At 39.9% G+C, this 16,468-nt stretch overlaps 1 protein-coding gene across 1 annotated transcript in view; it reads right to left on the bottom strand.

Moving 5' to 3' along the window:
- The window catches only part of tmc2a (transmembrane channel-like 2a), a 39,251-nt gene that overhangs the window by 4,465 nt on the left and 18,318 nt on the right, over nt 1–16,468 (bottom strand). Inside the window, exons 4-17 of the mRNA XM_057819560.1 lie at nt 13,650–13,805; nt 13,455–13,545; nt 11,300–11,381; nt 11,120–11,226; nt 7,700–7,798; nt 7,412–7,554; nt 7,090–7,237; nt 6,814–7,002; nt 6,561–6,740; nt 6,316–6,474; nt 2,146–2,274; nt 613–680; nt 235–474; nt 24–149 (exon numbers count right to left, since the gene is read on the bottom strand). Of these exons, the coding sequence (XP_057675543.1) occupies nt 24–149; nt 235–474; nt 613–680; nt 2,146–2,274; nt 6,316–6,474; nt 6,561–6,740; nt 6,814–7,002; nt 7,090–7,237; nt 7,412–7,554; nt 7,700–7,798; nt 11,120–11,226; nt 11,300–11,381; nt 13,455–13,545; nt 13,650–13,805 (1,917 nt within the window). The remainder of the gene's footprint in view (nt 1–23; nt 150–234; nt 475–612; nt 681–2,145; nt 2,275–6,315; nt 6,475–6,560; nt 6,741–6,813; nt 7,003–7,089; nt 7,238–7,411; nt 7,555–7,699; nt 7,799–11,119; nt 11,227–11,299; nt 11,382–13,454; nt 13,546–13,649; nt 13,806–16,468) is intronic.

A 16,468-nucleotide genomic window follows, 5' to 3' on the forward strand; every position in this document is an offset into this window, starting at 1 on the left:
CATTTAAAGGCCTCTTTACTCACACCATGAGCAAAACAGCTGGTATGATGAGGCCAGGGTTGGCCACATAGCCAAACAATGTCCCGATGAAGGCTGGCAAGTCCAGGTCGATGGTCTCAATGATCACGTCAAACATTTTTGCCTTTCCACTTCAAAAAGCAGAAGTCTCAATGAAATCAGACATGAACAAGCTCATAATCCAAGCTTTTTGGTTATTTTTTCTGTACATGATACCTGAAGGGTCCGCAATCAAATGAGGGCGGGAGGGTCATGATGGTGTAGACCACTGGCAACAAACTGAGGAAGAGGATGAGAAGCAACAGACCCATGTAGAAGTTGTTGGATTTGGAGGCCTTGAAGACTCTTTCATGAGGGACGTTGGTGGCCATGACAGCCCAACACTGATAGTACATGGATGTCAGCAGGCGGAGAACATTGATGCCGACCAGACCGGGTGCATAAAATGCCCCCATCCTGAAACATGAATTATTTCATTCAAATAAGAGTCACTGCAGAAATTAAAACATTTAATTCTACATTGCTATCATTATCATACATTACATTGCTTATGTATCACGTTACGAAATATTTAACATTCAATATAAATCATACCAGATCATTCCTTGATTGAAGACAAGTCCCAAAACATTGCCACTAATGTCAAACTCTCCATATGATGGCTAAAATGAAAAGACACTATAATTATGTTAAGTACAGTTTTGCGGTGGTTTACATAGTAGAAGCTCTTTTACTGGTACCATTGAAATTTTCCTTGCAATGTTAAAAAAAAAAAAAAAAAAAAAACACCTGAAAATAGTAAATAATAATAATAAGTGTGTAGATTAATAGCTTAAATTACAATGGTATGAAAAAATATCTGAACCTTTTGCAATTTCTCACTTTTCTGCATAAAATCACCATCAAATATGATCTGATCTTGTCAAAATCACACAGATGTAAAAACAGTGTCTGCTTTAACTAAAACCACCCAAACATTTATAGGTTCTCCTATTTTATTGAGGACAGCATGCAAACAATAAGGGGGGTGGGGGAGTGTAAGGAAGTGAACCCTCTGCCTAAGGACATTAAAGAGCAATTGAAACCAATTTTTACCAAACAATTTAAGTCAGGTGTGCACCCAATCAGTGGTGAGCGGTTTAAAGCTGCCCTGCCAACTATAAAACACACACCCGGTATGAATTGTATTGATGAGAAGCATTGTCTGATTTGCATCATGGCTCGGTCAAAACAGCTGTCATCCTGCGATCAAGGATTGTTAATTTGTATAAAGCTGGGACAGGATATGAAACCATCTCTAAAAGTCTGGATGTTCATCAATCGACAGAAAAGTTGTCTACAAATGCAGAGAGGTTGGCACTGTTGCTTCTCTCCCAAGCAGTGGCCGTCCACCAAAGATGACGCCAAGAGTTCAGCGCAGAATACTCAGACAGGTAAAAAAGAGCCCTAGAGTGTCTGCCAAAGACTCACAGAAATAACTGGCACAGCACAGTCCAATATCTCTGTGCACACATCAACTATATGTAAAACGATGGCCAAGAATGGTGTTCAGGGGGAGGACTCCACGGAGGAAGCCACTGCTGTCCTAAAAAAAAACATTGTTGCTCATTTAATGTTTGAAAAAAGGCACTTGGACGCTCCACAGAAGTTTTAGCAAAATATTTTGTGGACTGATAAAACCAAAGTTGAATTGTCTGGGAGTAACACACAATGTCATGTGTGGAGGAAAAATGGAACAGTTCACCAACATCAACACCTCATCCCCACCGTGAAGCATGGTGGAGGGATCAATATGATTTGGGGCTGTTTGGCTGCCTCAGGGAAATTCATCTGTGTGATTTGGACAAAGATCAGATCACATTTGATGGTGATTTTATGCAGAAATGTGAGAAATTCCAAAAGGTTCATATACTTTTTCATTATCACATTATTTTTCATACCACTGTACTTTATTTACACAATTAAAAATGTAGTGTGATTTGTGTATGTGTTCTTTTAGCGAAACAGTGAAAACTGAAGAAAGCTTCCCTTGCTGTAGTTTTATAATTGATAAAGCTCAAAACTGCTATATTTGATGAATAAGTCATCGTGTACCTTGTCGATGAAGCACTTAGCATTTATACTTACAAATCCAGCCTCCAAGTCCCAGCACCAGCAGTAGTTGAGGAATCGCACGATGACAGCTCTGGCAAAATCACCTATTAGGATGGTCAGGTAGGTAACTTGAATGTCTGATACAGTGAGCTTCACAAACTCCTACAAAAAACATTTTTATTTTGATCAGTAATGTTGAATTCCTACATAGTGTTTTACCGCATCGTACAGACAGATGTGAAATATTTGATTTAAAGTGCCTGTTACACAAAAAAAGCATGTTTATTTCATATCACACACAATATTTTATGCTCCTGAATGAAATGGACCACGCGCTCAATATATTTATTCAATTTTTGGAATCCCCCGCCATGAAAATGAGTGACTTCCGGCCAGAGTCTGGATTGAGGAAGGAGGCGAATGTGACGTCAGCAGACTAATCATCTTCACAATACAGCCATTACTACAGTATGCAAAAGGACTGCAGATTCAGCTGATTTTGCGGATCAATTTGTTTATTTTCTTCATCACGTCAGCCCAATGTGCTGCAGGCTTTTGTTACTACACCAGGGAGTGTGGTGTGAGGCTTTTGGGATTTCCAAATGATCCTGTTCACCGTGAAGAATGGGCAAAACAACTCTGACAATCTAGAGACCATTGGACGGACGACGAAGTGAGTAAGCTACGTGTTTTATGTTACGTCAAATACTCGGATCATGGCAAACCTTTTAATAAGGAGGTGGCTTGCATTTTGTGGGTGACAATGCTCCCTGTCCACCGAGAAGGCTACTCGGTGGACACCATGGTCGCCGGCCGATAAAGGCGTGCCCGCCTATAGGGCGCTATCCTCGGCTTTGGCCCAAGGAGCCCCCCGCTCTCGTCTCCGGTTCTCGATTGTGTTGCAACTTCCACCCCCTTCGGTCCTCTTCGCGTGCCCACCTATAGAGCGCTATCCTCGGCTTTGGCCCAAGGAGCCCCCCGCTCTCGTCTCCGGTTCTCGATTGTGTTGAGATTTCCAGCCCCTTCGGTCCTCTTCACGTGCCTGCCTAGAGAGCACTATACTCGACTTGGGCTCAGGCAGCCACGTGCTCTGATGTCGGCCGGTTTGTCCACCAAGAATGCGCCATTTTCGGCGTTCATTCCCCTCTGCGTCCCCGGCGACGCGCACAGCTTGCCTGCCGGGCCACATCAGAACAACGCACAGAAATTTGCTTGCCGCCAAGGGCTGGCCGATCGGTGAAGACAATCATCCCGGCCGCTGTGTGTAACATGAGTCAGGGTAGTTTTGTGTGATTTCTCGTGTCTAAAAGGCGAGGAAGATACTTGGAAGAGCCGCTCTGTTCGGGTTGGCATGTCGCGTAGCTCTCATGCCCCCTGTTTTGTTTACACTTTTTCCTCCGTCTCCAAAGCCGGGGCAGGAAAATGACAAAAGCAGGACTAACTCTGATGGCATAAAATACAGTTCGGATGTTTAAGGTTTGACCATTATACAGTAATTTAGCCCTGTCGTACTGAATAAATGCATTTTTATTATTTCATATTTCATTTAGCGCAAGACTGTTATTTTTCATGACCATACAATTTATTTAGCAATTGGGGAAAAACTGTCAGAGAAAAAGAATATCCTGTAAAAATATTGGAGTAGAGAGATAAAAACAATGATGACCTTTTGCTGCTCCCTGTCGCATTTTGCTCATTCTGCATCTTCCTCCTCTATTAGGCTGAATTCTAAATCAGTTTAAATCGTTACTCTGCGGACGTCATCACCCAGATGGTGGCGCCAGAGCACTATAATGACAGGGGTAGCTAAACGCCAGATTGAAAGACTCATTTTTGTATATCGTCGAATCGTCACAAAATATGATTTTAATTCACATAATAATGCTATTTAAGGTTTTCTTAATGGTGTCCAGTGTTGGGCACGTTACTTAAAAAAAGTAATTAGTTATAGTTACTCACTACTTCTTCCAAAAAGTAACTGAGTTAGTAACTGAATTACTCTATAGTAAAAGTAACTAGTTACCAGGGAAAGTAATTATTTCCGTTACTTTAAAAATAAGTTGTTGTATGTCAAAGAATTTGACATTTTCTGAGGAGTATTTGAGTCAGTTCAATAGAGAAGAACAGAGAGGTAGTTGTGTTATAGAACCTTGTAATATTTATTGCACCTCAACAGCAAGAGATGTATCCTACACTTGAAGTGCAACAAAAATAAACAGTAAACAACATAATAAAATAACAATCAGCAGTAAACAATATAAAGTGAGTTTAATTAATTAAATTTAACTCTCACAACCTGAGACAACTGGTCAAGTAGACATAGCCTACTGTACTTCAAGTATTTTGACTTGAAATAGTGTTTATAGCTCCACCTCGTAAAGGACAATTTTCCTCTGAATGCTCTGCCATCATAGCCCTCTGCATCTGTTTTGCGTGTGTGTTTGCCGCACACGCAGTTCCGGTTTGTGTGCGAAAACGTCGGCTCAGATTGGCTTACCATGACACATGACTCAGCCAATCACAATCACTTGCATCGCATCTATCCAGGTGGTGCATTCAGGTAGCCTCGTCCCCCTACTCCTACCGTCACCCTCAAAGCGTCTGCCGTCCTCAAGATGGAAGCAGCATTCTTGCTCCTGACAGTGGGGGATGGGAACGAGGCTAGCATTCAGGTGTAACAAAAACAGAAACGTTAGCAAGCTTTGGAAAGCATTGTCAAATTGAATGAGCAGGGACAAACAGCCTGGGGTCATAAGAAGTACGTGCTGTAATATTCTGATACAGAATCATCTGAGGCACCCTAAAGTGCACACGGCGCCAATATTGTTTTGCTCACATGATGTGGCAGTGAGTTAGAGACACGTACGTTTGTGTTAATGTTGAAGTTATATGTGCTATTAAAGAAACAGAGTGCCAGCCAGGGGTCGCGTTAACCGAATATTTTTCGTCGTTGACCATTTTTTTAAAACGGTGACGGAAAAAACTGAAGTCCATCTGTCATTTTGACAGGTTGCAATTCACACCCCAGACCATAGGGTGGCGAGTGAGCATATTAATTAGCTATTGTCTCTCTTGACGCATCTCGCTATCCGGTTATGGACAGGAGGCTTTGGAGCGCGTCTGTGACCTTGGGTCACAGACCAGTGCAGCTGAACCACTGGTGCAGAAGGAGCGCATGCTGCGGGATTTCCTTCCGCTGAAGCGGGTGCTTGCAGGTTCAGGAAACCCCTCGTTCAGAGAGTCTTGTCAACTTTTGATCAGATCACTTGGAGAAATGTTCCCTGATTTCAAAACTTTGGCTGAAGTGGCGCTTGTAATCCCAGTCTCCAGTGTGGCCGCAGAGCGCGGATTCAGCCTCCAGAACAACATCAAAACGGCCATGAGAAGTCGTCTGTCGGAGGCAAAAGTCCAAAACCTCATGACAATAGCCTCTGCAGCAATCCCACTTGAGACATTTGATTATGCACAAGCGGGCACGCAATTCAAGTCCATGCGCACCAGGAGGAAGGTGTGAGACTGCGTTCAGGCCATAGCAGGTGAACTGTTAATTTCATTGTTCCATATGTAGCCTACCTACTGGGGCCACAGTCAGCTGTTTTTGTCACTGCGGAGAAAAAGTTACATTTTCACTGCTCTATGTGTGATGGCACGGTGTGGATTCTCTGTTAAGCTTGTTCGGACAGAATTTTGATTAAAAATGAATGAAAACTAAATACTATTGAATATGTCATTATTATCATTTTAAAAATTTAAGTGACGGGTAAAAATAGATTATGACCGAATTTTTATGACCCTGTCAGTCAAAATGACAGACAACGAAAAAGTCTAGCGCAACCTCTGTTGCCATCACATCCTGTGTGATATATCTTTGCTAAGAAAAAGCAGAAAACAAAACACGTGCACTATTTTCAAACCTGAACGCACCCCAAGTCTTGGATGAAAAATACACAGAGCAGAGTAGACTCGCTACGGCTGGTAGTTTCTTCAATTAACGTAACGCACCGCTTTTGACCGTCAGTAACGGTAACGGCGTTGTAACGGCGGAAAAAATAGTTAGATTACTCCGTTAATGAAAAAATAACGCCGTTATGTAACGGCGTTATTTATAACGGCGTTATTCCCAACACTGATGGTGTCACAGGCACTTTAAATCGCAAATACAAATTGATACAAATTGAATCGTAGTTGTATATATGCCCTTACTATGCCAACAGCAGTCTCCCAGCAAGGACCTCTGATGACATCAGCTGGGTTCATGGGGGGTGGAGTAGCCTCCGTGTCATTGACAAGGCGAGTGTAGTTCTCATAATATTCTTTCATGGCCAGTATAGTCGCATTCTTTATGGACTGCTCTTCTTCCAGCTTATTGGTCAAAAGAAGTTGACGCGGGATTACTGTAATGATGCTGAGGTTCACCTTTAATGTTGAACAAGAATGGAAACACGCACCTTCGTGTTGACTTCATCAAAGAGGGCAAAGAGAAATGTGTACAGGTTTCCCAGCAAAAGGGCAAAGATGCGCCCCAGCTGCCACTTAAGGGCGATGCGAGGATGGTAGTCCTCAAGTTCAGCAATCGTCTCAAACAGTGGAGGGCACAGAAGGCCCAACAGAGACATGATGATCTCTAGCTGGAAAGTAGGAATGAGGTTATCTTTATAAGACAACGTTTTCAGGTTTGTTTTTTATTTGTCTTGACGTTACCTCATTTTTCTCATACCAGCTAAGATCGTCTCTATTAGCAAACTCTTGAGACCTCTTAACCACAAAATAGATGAGATATCCACTTCCTCCTAGGCTACAGGTGATGAGGACGTTGGCCAGGACCCTAAGGAACCTCCTCAAATGAATGTTTTCATCCTTCTGGTTCTCTTGCTCGTCCACAATGGACTCCTGATCTTGCACAGGATTCGCAGGAAAACAGTTACATGTCATTTCTGTTCATGTATCACATTCATCAAGCAAGCTTTCCATGGTTACCTTGAAGCTGGTGGTGATCGATGCGTACTTGTTGTCTGCCGTCTCAGCGTTTCCGATGAGATAATCCCAGCTGGTGAACATCTTCCAGGCAAAGGTGAACTCACCGTCTTCGCCATCCCCGCCTCCGAGGTCTGCATTCTTTGCCATTCTGAATGATGAAACAAAAAGAGATGGATGCGTTTGTGAGAGCTAATGCGATATTCATGCTGTAGTTTAAATAAAGTGACAGCAAAATCATTTCTTAATTTGTTCGTCTTTGTTTAGTTTGTGTGATTCTAAAGTGATTGCATCAAGATGGTCACATCTGATATTCATTACTTACGTGCGTATGACGACCATCAAGCTGTACCCAAACGTTCCAATCCCAACCATAAGGTAGGCCAGAGGTAGCCTGAACTTCAGCAAGCCGATTGTCCTCTGGCTGTTGTAATAGCCATAGAACAGGACAGAGTACTTGCAATATCCCTGATGGAAGAAAATGCTTTTGTCTTTTCTCTTATTGGGGATTTTTCCGTGTTCATTTTAGCCACGTCAATTACAGGCACATCTGGAGTCTGACATCCACTACAAGAGCAGATTTTTTTCTAATGTTTTTTTTTCTCAAACTTACATTAAAGTCCATGAGGACAGAGTAGTCTTGCGCAGTGGCCTGCTCTGCTCTAGGAACAGTCTTTCTGGGAATAGATCCATAGGGAAGTCCCATCAGAACCTAGATCGCAACAGGAGAAAAATAAATGATTTTATCATGATTTTTTCCCCTCTCATCTTTACTTTTACACTTTTTTTTTTTTTTTTTTAATTGAGCCAAGGTAATTTTTTGTGTTTTATACGTTTGTAAAGTAACGTGGCACACCAGCAGACAGGGGCGGACTGGTAATCTGTAGCTTCTGGAGGATCACAGAACGGCCGATGCTCTGGACGGCTGGCGGCCGCCATACACACATCACTGTTTTTATCCCCTTATCCTTTATGATTATCTACAGTTCGCTCCTAATCCGACAGGTGGCAGCAATGCGCCTGGCTGTTAACCGCCAATCTGATAGGAGGAGAACGAAGAAGTGGGCCATTGCCGCAAGGCGCTGTGACTCTGAAAGACTTGCTGTGGCACACGAAGGGGCAGGATAGAACGATAAGAGCTTTGGCGGACTTTCTAGTTGCCACCGGGCTGAGATGGAATGAAGAGGGTTACTTGTTAGGGGCATTGGCTATTGTTATCCACTAGGTAGCTACAATTTAAATGAAATAAATGGCAACTAAAGGGCTAGTATTTTAGCTGTAAAACAACGTATGCACACGCAGCAGCAATATTAATTCAGAAGAAATATAACAAAATATTAATAAAATGAATGGTTTTACTTTAGAGTTTAGGTAGTTAAATTGATATGATATATATTTTTAATCATTTATATATCGTTTTGTTTTCTGGTTAATACTTTCCAATGAAGGTTATGTATACAGGATTTGTCTTGAAATGTTTATTGTATTTTCATTGAAATTTATTATTTGTGTGGCAAGATTAATTATGGCATAAACAATGAAGTCATTTTATAGACCCAGGGGATAGGTGTTATTATAATCAATTGGATACATAAAACTTGCTTTAAAAATATTTTTTTTCATTTGTTTATTCAGGTTGATCATAGAGCTAGGGCAGAAGATGAATCCAACTCCAGTTCAGCCTTGTAGTACTTTGAGCGCCCCAAGTCAGACATTCACACTCTAGACACATTTTCTTCATTTTTCTCTCAAAGTGCACGAAATTGATGCATTTTACAATAAAACATTAAAAAAAACTTCTCCCGGGGGGCATGCCCCCGACCCCCCTAGGGGGTCTGTGTTTCCCTTCGTACAGCGATTCTTTTGGGCTGGGCTGAGTCAAAGTCCAGGGCTGCTTTTTAGTCCCAGTCCGCCCCTGCCAGCAGATGTCAAAAAAGTACACATACTGATAAAAAGATGATTTAAATTCACATCAAACTGGTCTTGCTCACTGTGGAATATGATCCTGGTTAATTTAACTCAAACGTATTACTCTGATACACTAAAACAGTATATTGTACCATTTACCAGGTAGTGGAAGATAATTTAACTGTTCTGAATGTCACTTTTTATCACTGGCATAGATAATGAATAAATGATTTGTAGTAAAAATCATGAAAATTCAATCGAACAAAAATACCGTATTGGCCCGAATATAAGACGGTGTTTTTTGCATTGAAATAAGATTGAAAAAGAGGGGGTCGTTTTATATTCGCGGTCTAGAGATTATACCCATTCACGACGCTAGATGACACCAGATATAATTGACACGATGTTCTTTATGACAGATCTCAGCTACTCTCCCCATTCACGACGCTAGATGGCGCCAGATATCATTGAAGCGATGTTCTGTCATGACAGATCTCAGCTACTAGTTTACCAGTTTGCATTATTTTATTGCAATGTTCCTTATTCAGATTTGTTTCAAGACTACAGTTACAGTTAGACTTCACTTTGATGGTTAATGCAGTTATTGCAATTTGGTTGTTTTATCGCAATAAATTGGGATATTTACATTTCAAAAACCAGAAGCCATTCATTTACGAATGTGATTGCACTTTAGTTTACATATTTAAATGTTCAGATATTAAGATTTGAATGAGGCAAAATACATGCTTTTTCTCTCAAATATATTGTTATAATTATTTGTTTCAGATGTACTGTAATTATTTTCTGTATAAAAATTAATTTGGTGTTCAAAAAGTCTTTCTTCAAACTTGAGTCTTGAAAAAGAGGGGGTCGTCTTATAATCAAGTAATACGGTAATTCGAAACTAAACTATTAACATCTCTGTACTACTGCTTTAGTCATTGGCTGTCCAGGTACCATGGTTAATAGTGACTAACATTAAATTACAGGAGTGTAGTAGGCCTAAATATTTATCAAAAACACGAGGGATGCTTTATTAAAAATGTATAACAATTGGGAAAAACAACAATGAACTTATTGTACATTACACAAAAAACATTTGTAGTAGAAATGTAAGGAAGCATTACGCAAAACAAAAAAAAACAACAACAACAAACAAACAAACAAAAAATAAACCAGTGAATGAACATTTTTTCTGCCCTCCCAGTTTAAATGGATTGGACGTCTATCACCTTCAATGGCAGCCAATGAGTTAATACAGATTAATGGCTAATGAATTGTGTATTAAAAGTTAAAAACAACAGAACTGTACCGTAATTTTCGGACTATAAGGCGCACCTGACTACTTTATAAGCCGCCACCCACCAAATTTGACACAAAAACGGCATTGTTCATTGATTAGCCGCACTGGACTTTAAGACACAGCTGCCCTCCCTTATGCGATATTTACAGCAAAAGATATTAACCGGTAACACTATATTTGACAGCGGCTTCATAAGACCAAATGAACCACCACGAAACTTTGAAGCAATTGGCTGAAAAGCTTCATTGCTTCATGAAGCTTCATTTGACCATCACTGCTCTGCTGCCACCTGCTGTCAACACTGGTGTCGTCCAACATGCCTCATAACATGCATTGCAGTGCTACAGATGTAAAAAACAATTAAAAATTCATCATCTGTGCTATTTCTTCACTTACTGTTCAAGTTGTTTCATTAATTGCTAGTTATAATATTCGGTAACACTTTATTTGACAGTGGCGTATAAGCCTGTCATAAAACCATCATAATTATGACATGACACTGCCATGAGCATTAATGAATACTTGTGACGGATGTCCTTTTGTGTCGTCCAGCAAATTATCTCACTTTTGAATGGATGTAAAGATCCGAGCTGGACATAAATGCAGTTAGTGACATAATTCATAATGTCATTAAATCCCATGATAATGTCATGTCATAACTATGACTGTCTTATTGCAGTGTTATCTATTAACCTAAATAAATCAACAAATAAGCCGCACTGGACTCAAAACGAGAGAAAAAGTACCGGCTTATAGTCCGAAAATTACGGTATTTGGCAATGATTCTTTCAAATACCACTAGAGGGAGCCCACATACTTTACCTCAGGAATAACCACCAGTCCAAAAGTAAAACCGAACATAACAAGGTTCATTCCGTACATCCAGCGCAGGAAGATAAAGTAAGACGCCACAGATGACCCAAAGTGACCTGAAGAAATGAACAAAGATTTTATTATCAAACAAAGGAAATCAGTGCAAATCTGCACAGCAAATTGACTCACTTTCCACCTCTTTGATCTTCCTCTCCCAGGGAATACAGGCTGTTTTAAAATTTTCAAAGTCCCTCTGGAACTTAATCCATTTCTTTAGAAAAATACATGAAAAGATACAAACAGTATGATAAGTTATGTTGCACCAATACATTTTTTTTTGGCTCCTGAGACCGATTCCTACACAATGGGTTTATGTGTGGTTTCGGCAGATGCCAATATTGTACCAATTAGGGATGTCCCGATCCGATCACGTAATCGAAAATCATGCCAATCGGGCTATTTTTCAAAGGATCGGAATTGCCTACCTGTCAAGTTGTACGGTTCCGGCATAATTTGAACAAGTGAGCACTGATTTTTAAATGTGTATGCCATACGTTCAAAATCTGTACGTTTTTCGTGCATTACGTTTTTTTTTTTTGTTGTTTTTTTTTTTACACCGTTCGGATCTTGTCACCGTTTCGGCAACGAGACAATGTGCGTTACGATGCGTTACTACGTTGGTTGAATGACCTGATAAAAGTCAGAGAAACTGAGAGAGAAGAGTGTTTGTTGTGACGCTGTAGCAAACGCTATGCTAGGCTAGGTGGCTCCAATATTTCCTGACTGTAGCCGACAGCCTACAATCTATGCCTAGATATCACATGCTTATAGAACTACATGCGAAATGACAGACGGCAGCGTTAATAAACAGCTGCCATTTTGAAGCAGTAGACTTCTCAGAAAGGCTCTGTTGTAGTGAACCTCCAAGCGAACTTAAGTAATTTTTTAAAATCTAAAATACTCCTAAATCAGCAAGATCTTGAATTGAATCTATGTTAAAATGGTGAAAGTTTTAAAACTTTCACATGTTGAAAGTAGACAGAAGGGCACATGTTCAAAAACGGTAGAAATGTGAACAACTTTAACAGCTGATGATTCACAACATTAAACGATTTCCAACATGGCAAAGCTTACTATGTTTTTTTTGTTAGGTAACACCAGTTACTTTGCCAAGTAACTAATTACTCTTACATTCAGGTAACTGAGTTACTAACGCAATTACTTTTTGGGAGAAGTAATTTGTAACTATAATTAATTACTTTATAAAAGTAAGATTAACAACACTGGTCATAAAGAAGAAGTCTGCAGAATGAAAAGTGACAAGATTTTATTCTGCCAATTTGTTGCCGAACACAATTTGCCTGCAACTATTGCTAATCACTTCTCACTATCACTAGCAAAAGAAATGTGCCCTGACTCAAAGATTGCATCGGTAAGTTAATTTTATCAATTGACCTTTTTAATGTATAAGCGGACACACTAACGAACTACCTTCAAGTCAAACTGAATTGCGATCTGAAGTGCAGCAATCAAGACATGATAGAAATTGCCAAAAGTGCCATATACAATTATAATAAAGTCACTGTTAAATTTTAGTAATCATGATGTAGCTGATGATATTGATTGTTCTTTGATTGCACCAGGTTATATGTAACAATATTACCAATAAATTCATATTATTTTAAAAATTGAGTGTTATTTTTTTTTTCATATTGCACGCTATACTGGACTGTCTCAGGAAATTAGAATACACAATATTCTAATTTCCTGAGACAGTCAGGAAATTAGAATATTGTGTATTCTAATTTCCTGAGACAGTCCTGTATATATACACAGGACTGTCTCAAAAAATTAGAATATTGTGTATTCTAATTTTCTGAGACAGTCCAGTATACAACGTTGTAAGATTAGTCACCAATTTGTCAGGGCATACGTCACTATTTGTAAGATTACCAACGGCCTCGGGTTGACAGGTATGGAATTGGGTGAAAAGGATCAGGTTTTTAATTAATTTTTGCTATTGCTATATAGCGCCACACAGAGGCGGGGGTGAGGCGTGTTTCCACGTTTGGAGGACAGAGGGCGATGTCACAGTGATTATGGCTGCGGCGCTTAGAGGGCACAAGCATTACTAACATAAAAAACTTAACTGACTTAATAACCTTGACAAGGGTGCTTGCTCGGTTAAAAGGCCAAAGGCCAGTGCTTGAACACCACCTGGCATCGATGTGTGCACGCCAGTGGATACTAATATCGGTATTGGCTCAAGACTAACTATAAGGCTAAGCACGTGCACTCAGAATAAGTAAGGGGTTACAGAAACAATCAGGTTATTTAAACCAACCTTTGTCATCATTACTTTGTAGGCGTACCACTTCCTGCCTTTTCCTTTGCCGAGAGCTCCCTCAAATTTATCCACAAACTCTTGAGCTTCTCTGCGAGGACACAAAGAGGGTAAAATAATAATATTCAGCTACAAAACACAATGATGGACGCATATTCCATTGATGTATTGTTATGACTACCAGTTTGACATTACTTGAGGTGTGTGAGTCGCCTCTTCATCCTCCATGGCTTATTCCTGATGCTAGATATCAGTTTCTTCTTCTCCTCAACCTCCTCCATCAACTGGGCCATCTCGCCCTCAGACAAAGATTCTTCCTCCTCATCAGAACTTGAACTGGAGTCAGATGAACTGGAGACAGGTGGCAGATTATGAAGTTAGGATTGTTGGGGTTCTAACTAGAAAATGTGAGTTTCTAGCATTGCTTAAACTAGTCTTGCATTGATACCAATACGGGTATCGGTATCGATGCTGCACTAGAATAAGTTGTCAATGGTTAAGATGTGCCTTCCTTTCAATTAGTTCATAACTTAGTAGACGTCCAATTCAAGGGCATAGGTTTGCATAGGGACGGTAGGGACATAACACTACCATGTTTTCAGGATGCTCAAATTGTCCCCACCAACTTTTAAGCAACATTGTTTGAATTGTCTGAATAAACTAAATACATGGTTTTCTCCACTTCCACTATTTCTGACAATGACTTACCCGGAATCAAATCCCTAAATGGTACTCAAATTACTCTCACTGATTCATACAAATACTTAGGAATTTGGATTGACAGTAATTTATCATTCAAAACTCATATTCATCATCTAATCCGTAAATTTAAATTTTAACTTAGCTTCCTGTATAGAATCAAAGGCTGTCTGTCAACTTCTAACCGAAAAACCATTGTATTATCTTCTTTTGTTTCTGTTCTTGATTATGGGGACATCCTGTACTGTCATGCAGGTCCATCAACTCTTCAACAGTTAAACCCGGTCTATCACAGTGCACTACGTTTCATCACCAATGACAATTTCTACACTCATCATTGTACCCTTTATCAAAACGTTGGTTGGTCCTCACTACAGTCAAGAAGAAATATCCATATCATGTTATTCATCTATAAGGCTTTACTGTGCAAACTTCCAAACTACCTCACATCTCTCCTGTCATTCAAATCCAGTAACTACAAAACACGATCATCCAACTACTTAACCTTAAACATTCCATCCACTCGCACTAATGTTGGCAGAACTGGCTTTAGCTACTATGCTCCTCTTAAATGGAACAAATTGCAAACCACTCTTAAACTACAGTCAATCATTCATCTAGGTGATTTTAAATCTCTTTTGTCTGATGTTTTTACTGATTATTGTAACTGTTTCCGGTAGTGTATTTTGTGTTGTTTGATATTTGTGAATGTTTCTTTGTGCTCAGGCCTCTCTTGTAAAAGAGATATTAATCTCAATGAGACTGCCTGATAAAATAAAGATAAAATAATTAAAATAAAGATAAAATAGAAAAATAAAAATTTTGTAATGAGTTCAGTTATATATGTAATTTAGATTGTCTTCCCATATGTTGTAAGGATAGAATTTACCCTACCATTATTAAGATAATTATTTTCATTATGTTCAGACTTATATTTATCCCTTTTTACTTGCTGAATGCACCCCCCCCCCCAAACGCACGTTTGGTTGGCGGATGACTTGCCCCCGCCGCCCCCCAAACACACACAGACACACACAGCCCCGACAGATTCATGTCGACAACATGTCGCCTCCTCTGCCCCCTTCGAAAGGGAGGAATACTTGAAGTTTTTTTGGCCAGCAGCAGCTTCTGCAAGTAGTGTAAAAAGACGCCAATGTTGTGGAGGTGGGGGAAACACCAGTAATTTTGCTACTGAAAGTCCAACCTGCATCAGAGTTAGCATAACATTAAACTGTGTGAACCTGCTAACCTGCAAAACTACTTCGGTCAGGACAGCCTCCACAAGGATTAACAAAGTCAATCTAGCCGTACCTCATTTGGATCATTGTTTGCATTATGTGCATTACGGTAATGCAACGTGGTGGCTTCAGAGTCCAAGTCCCTTTACTTAACATGAACATTTACTGACACAAGAAAAAAAATCTGTGAAATGAAATCACACATCAGAATTTCATGAGAGTACTTTGGTTCCAGTCTTGGGGAAGTCCAGTATGCCTCAGATGTAGATCAGTCCTTGGATATCTTGATACGTTATGTCGTCCCTACCAATGTTGAGACCAAACCTACGCCCTTGGTCCAATTCATTTGAGGTGGGAAAGTGGCGTTCATTAGCTGCCACTCACCTACTTCAAATGAATTAGACGTCTAGCGCCGTCAATGGCAGAGAATGAGTTAAGCAGTGTCTAAGTAATGAGAGCATTTACATTCAAGCAGGGGTGAAAGTGGCTACAATTTTTGCTAGAACTCCCTGCCATGAAGGTTGCCACGAAGCCAGATTTTTTTGGGGTGTCAAACCTCCTACTGCTTTTGGCATAGTTATATCTATGACACATACACACAAAAAACTGGTTTCATGCATGCATTTGGCTACTGCATTACACATACTGTCACAAGGCAAACATGAGAAACTGATTTTCATTCAATTTTCTTTTTAATAGTTAACAAAAACAGCAGTAACCCCAACCTCCATCTCCTAATTTTTCTTTTCCCCACATTTCCTCACATCTAAATGCAAAACCTCAATTTTAACAACTTAAGAAAAGAGGATGTACATTAAAGAGATCCTCGATCTTAAAGAAAAATAATTCTTAAAAGATAAATGTTAGTATGAGTTATAATAATTTGATATCAAAACCCCTCTTAATGTTTCCGTTTTAATAAAATTTGTAAAATTATTTTAAGTGATAGGTCGCCATGCTTGTTGACGTCGGAGTGCGGTGACGTCACCGGGCCCGCTGCTGAACTTCCAGCGTGTCACTCGTTAGCTACCCCAACATGTCGTAGGTTCTGCCCTTCCAATTTGAACCAGAGCGGAA

Source organism: Corythoichthys intestinalis, chromosome 17, assembly GCF_030265065.1.
Source record: "Corythoichthys intestinalis isolate RoL2023-P3 chromosome 17, ASM3026506v1, whole genome shotgun sequence".
Classification (NCBI taxonomy): Eukaryota; Metazoa; Chordata; class Actinopteri; order Syngnathiformes; family Syngnathidae; genus Corythoichthys; species Corythoichthys intestinalis.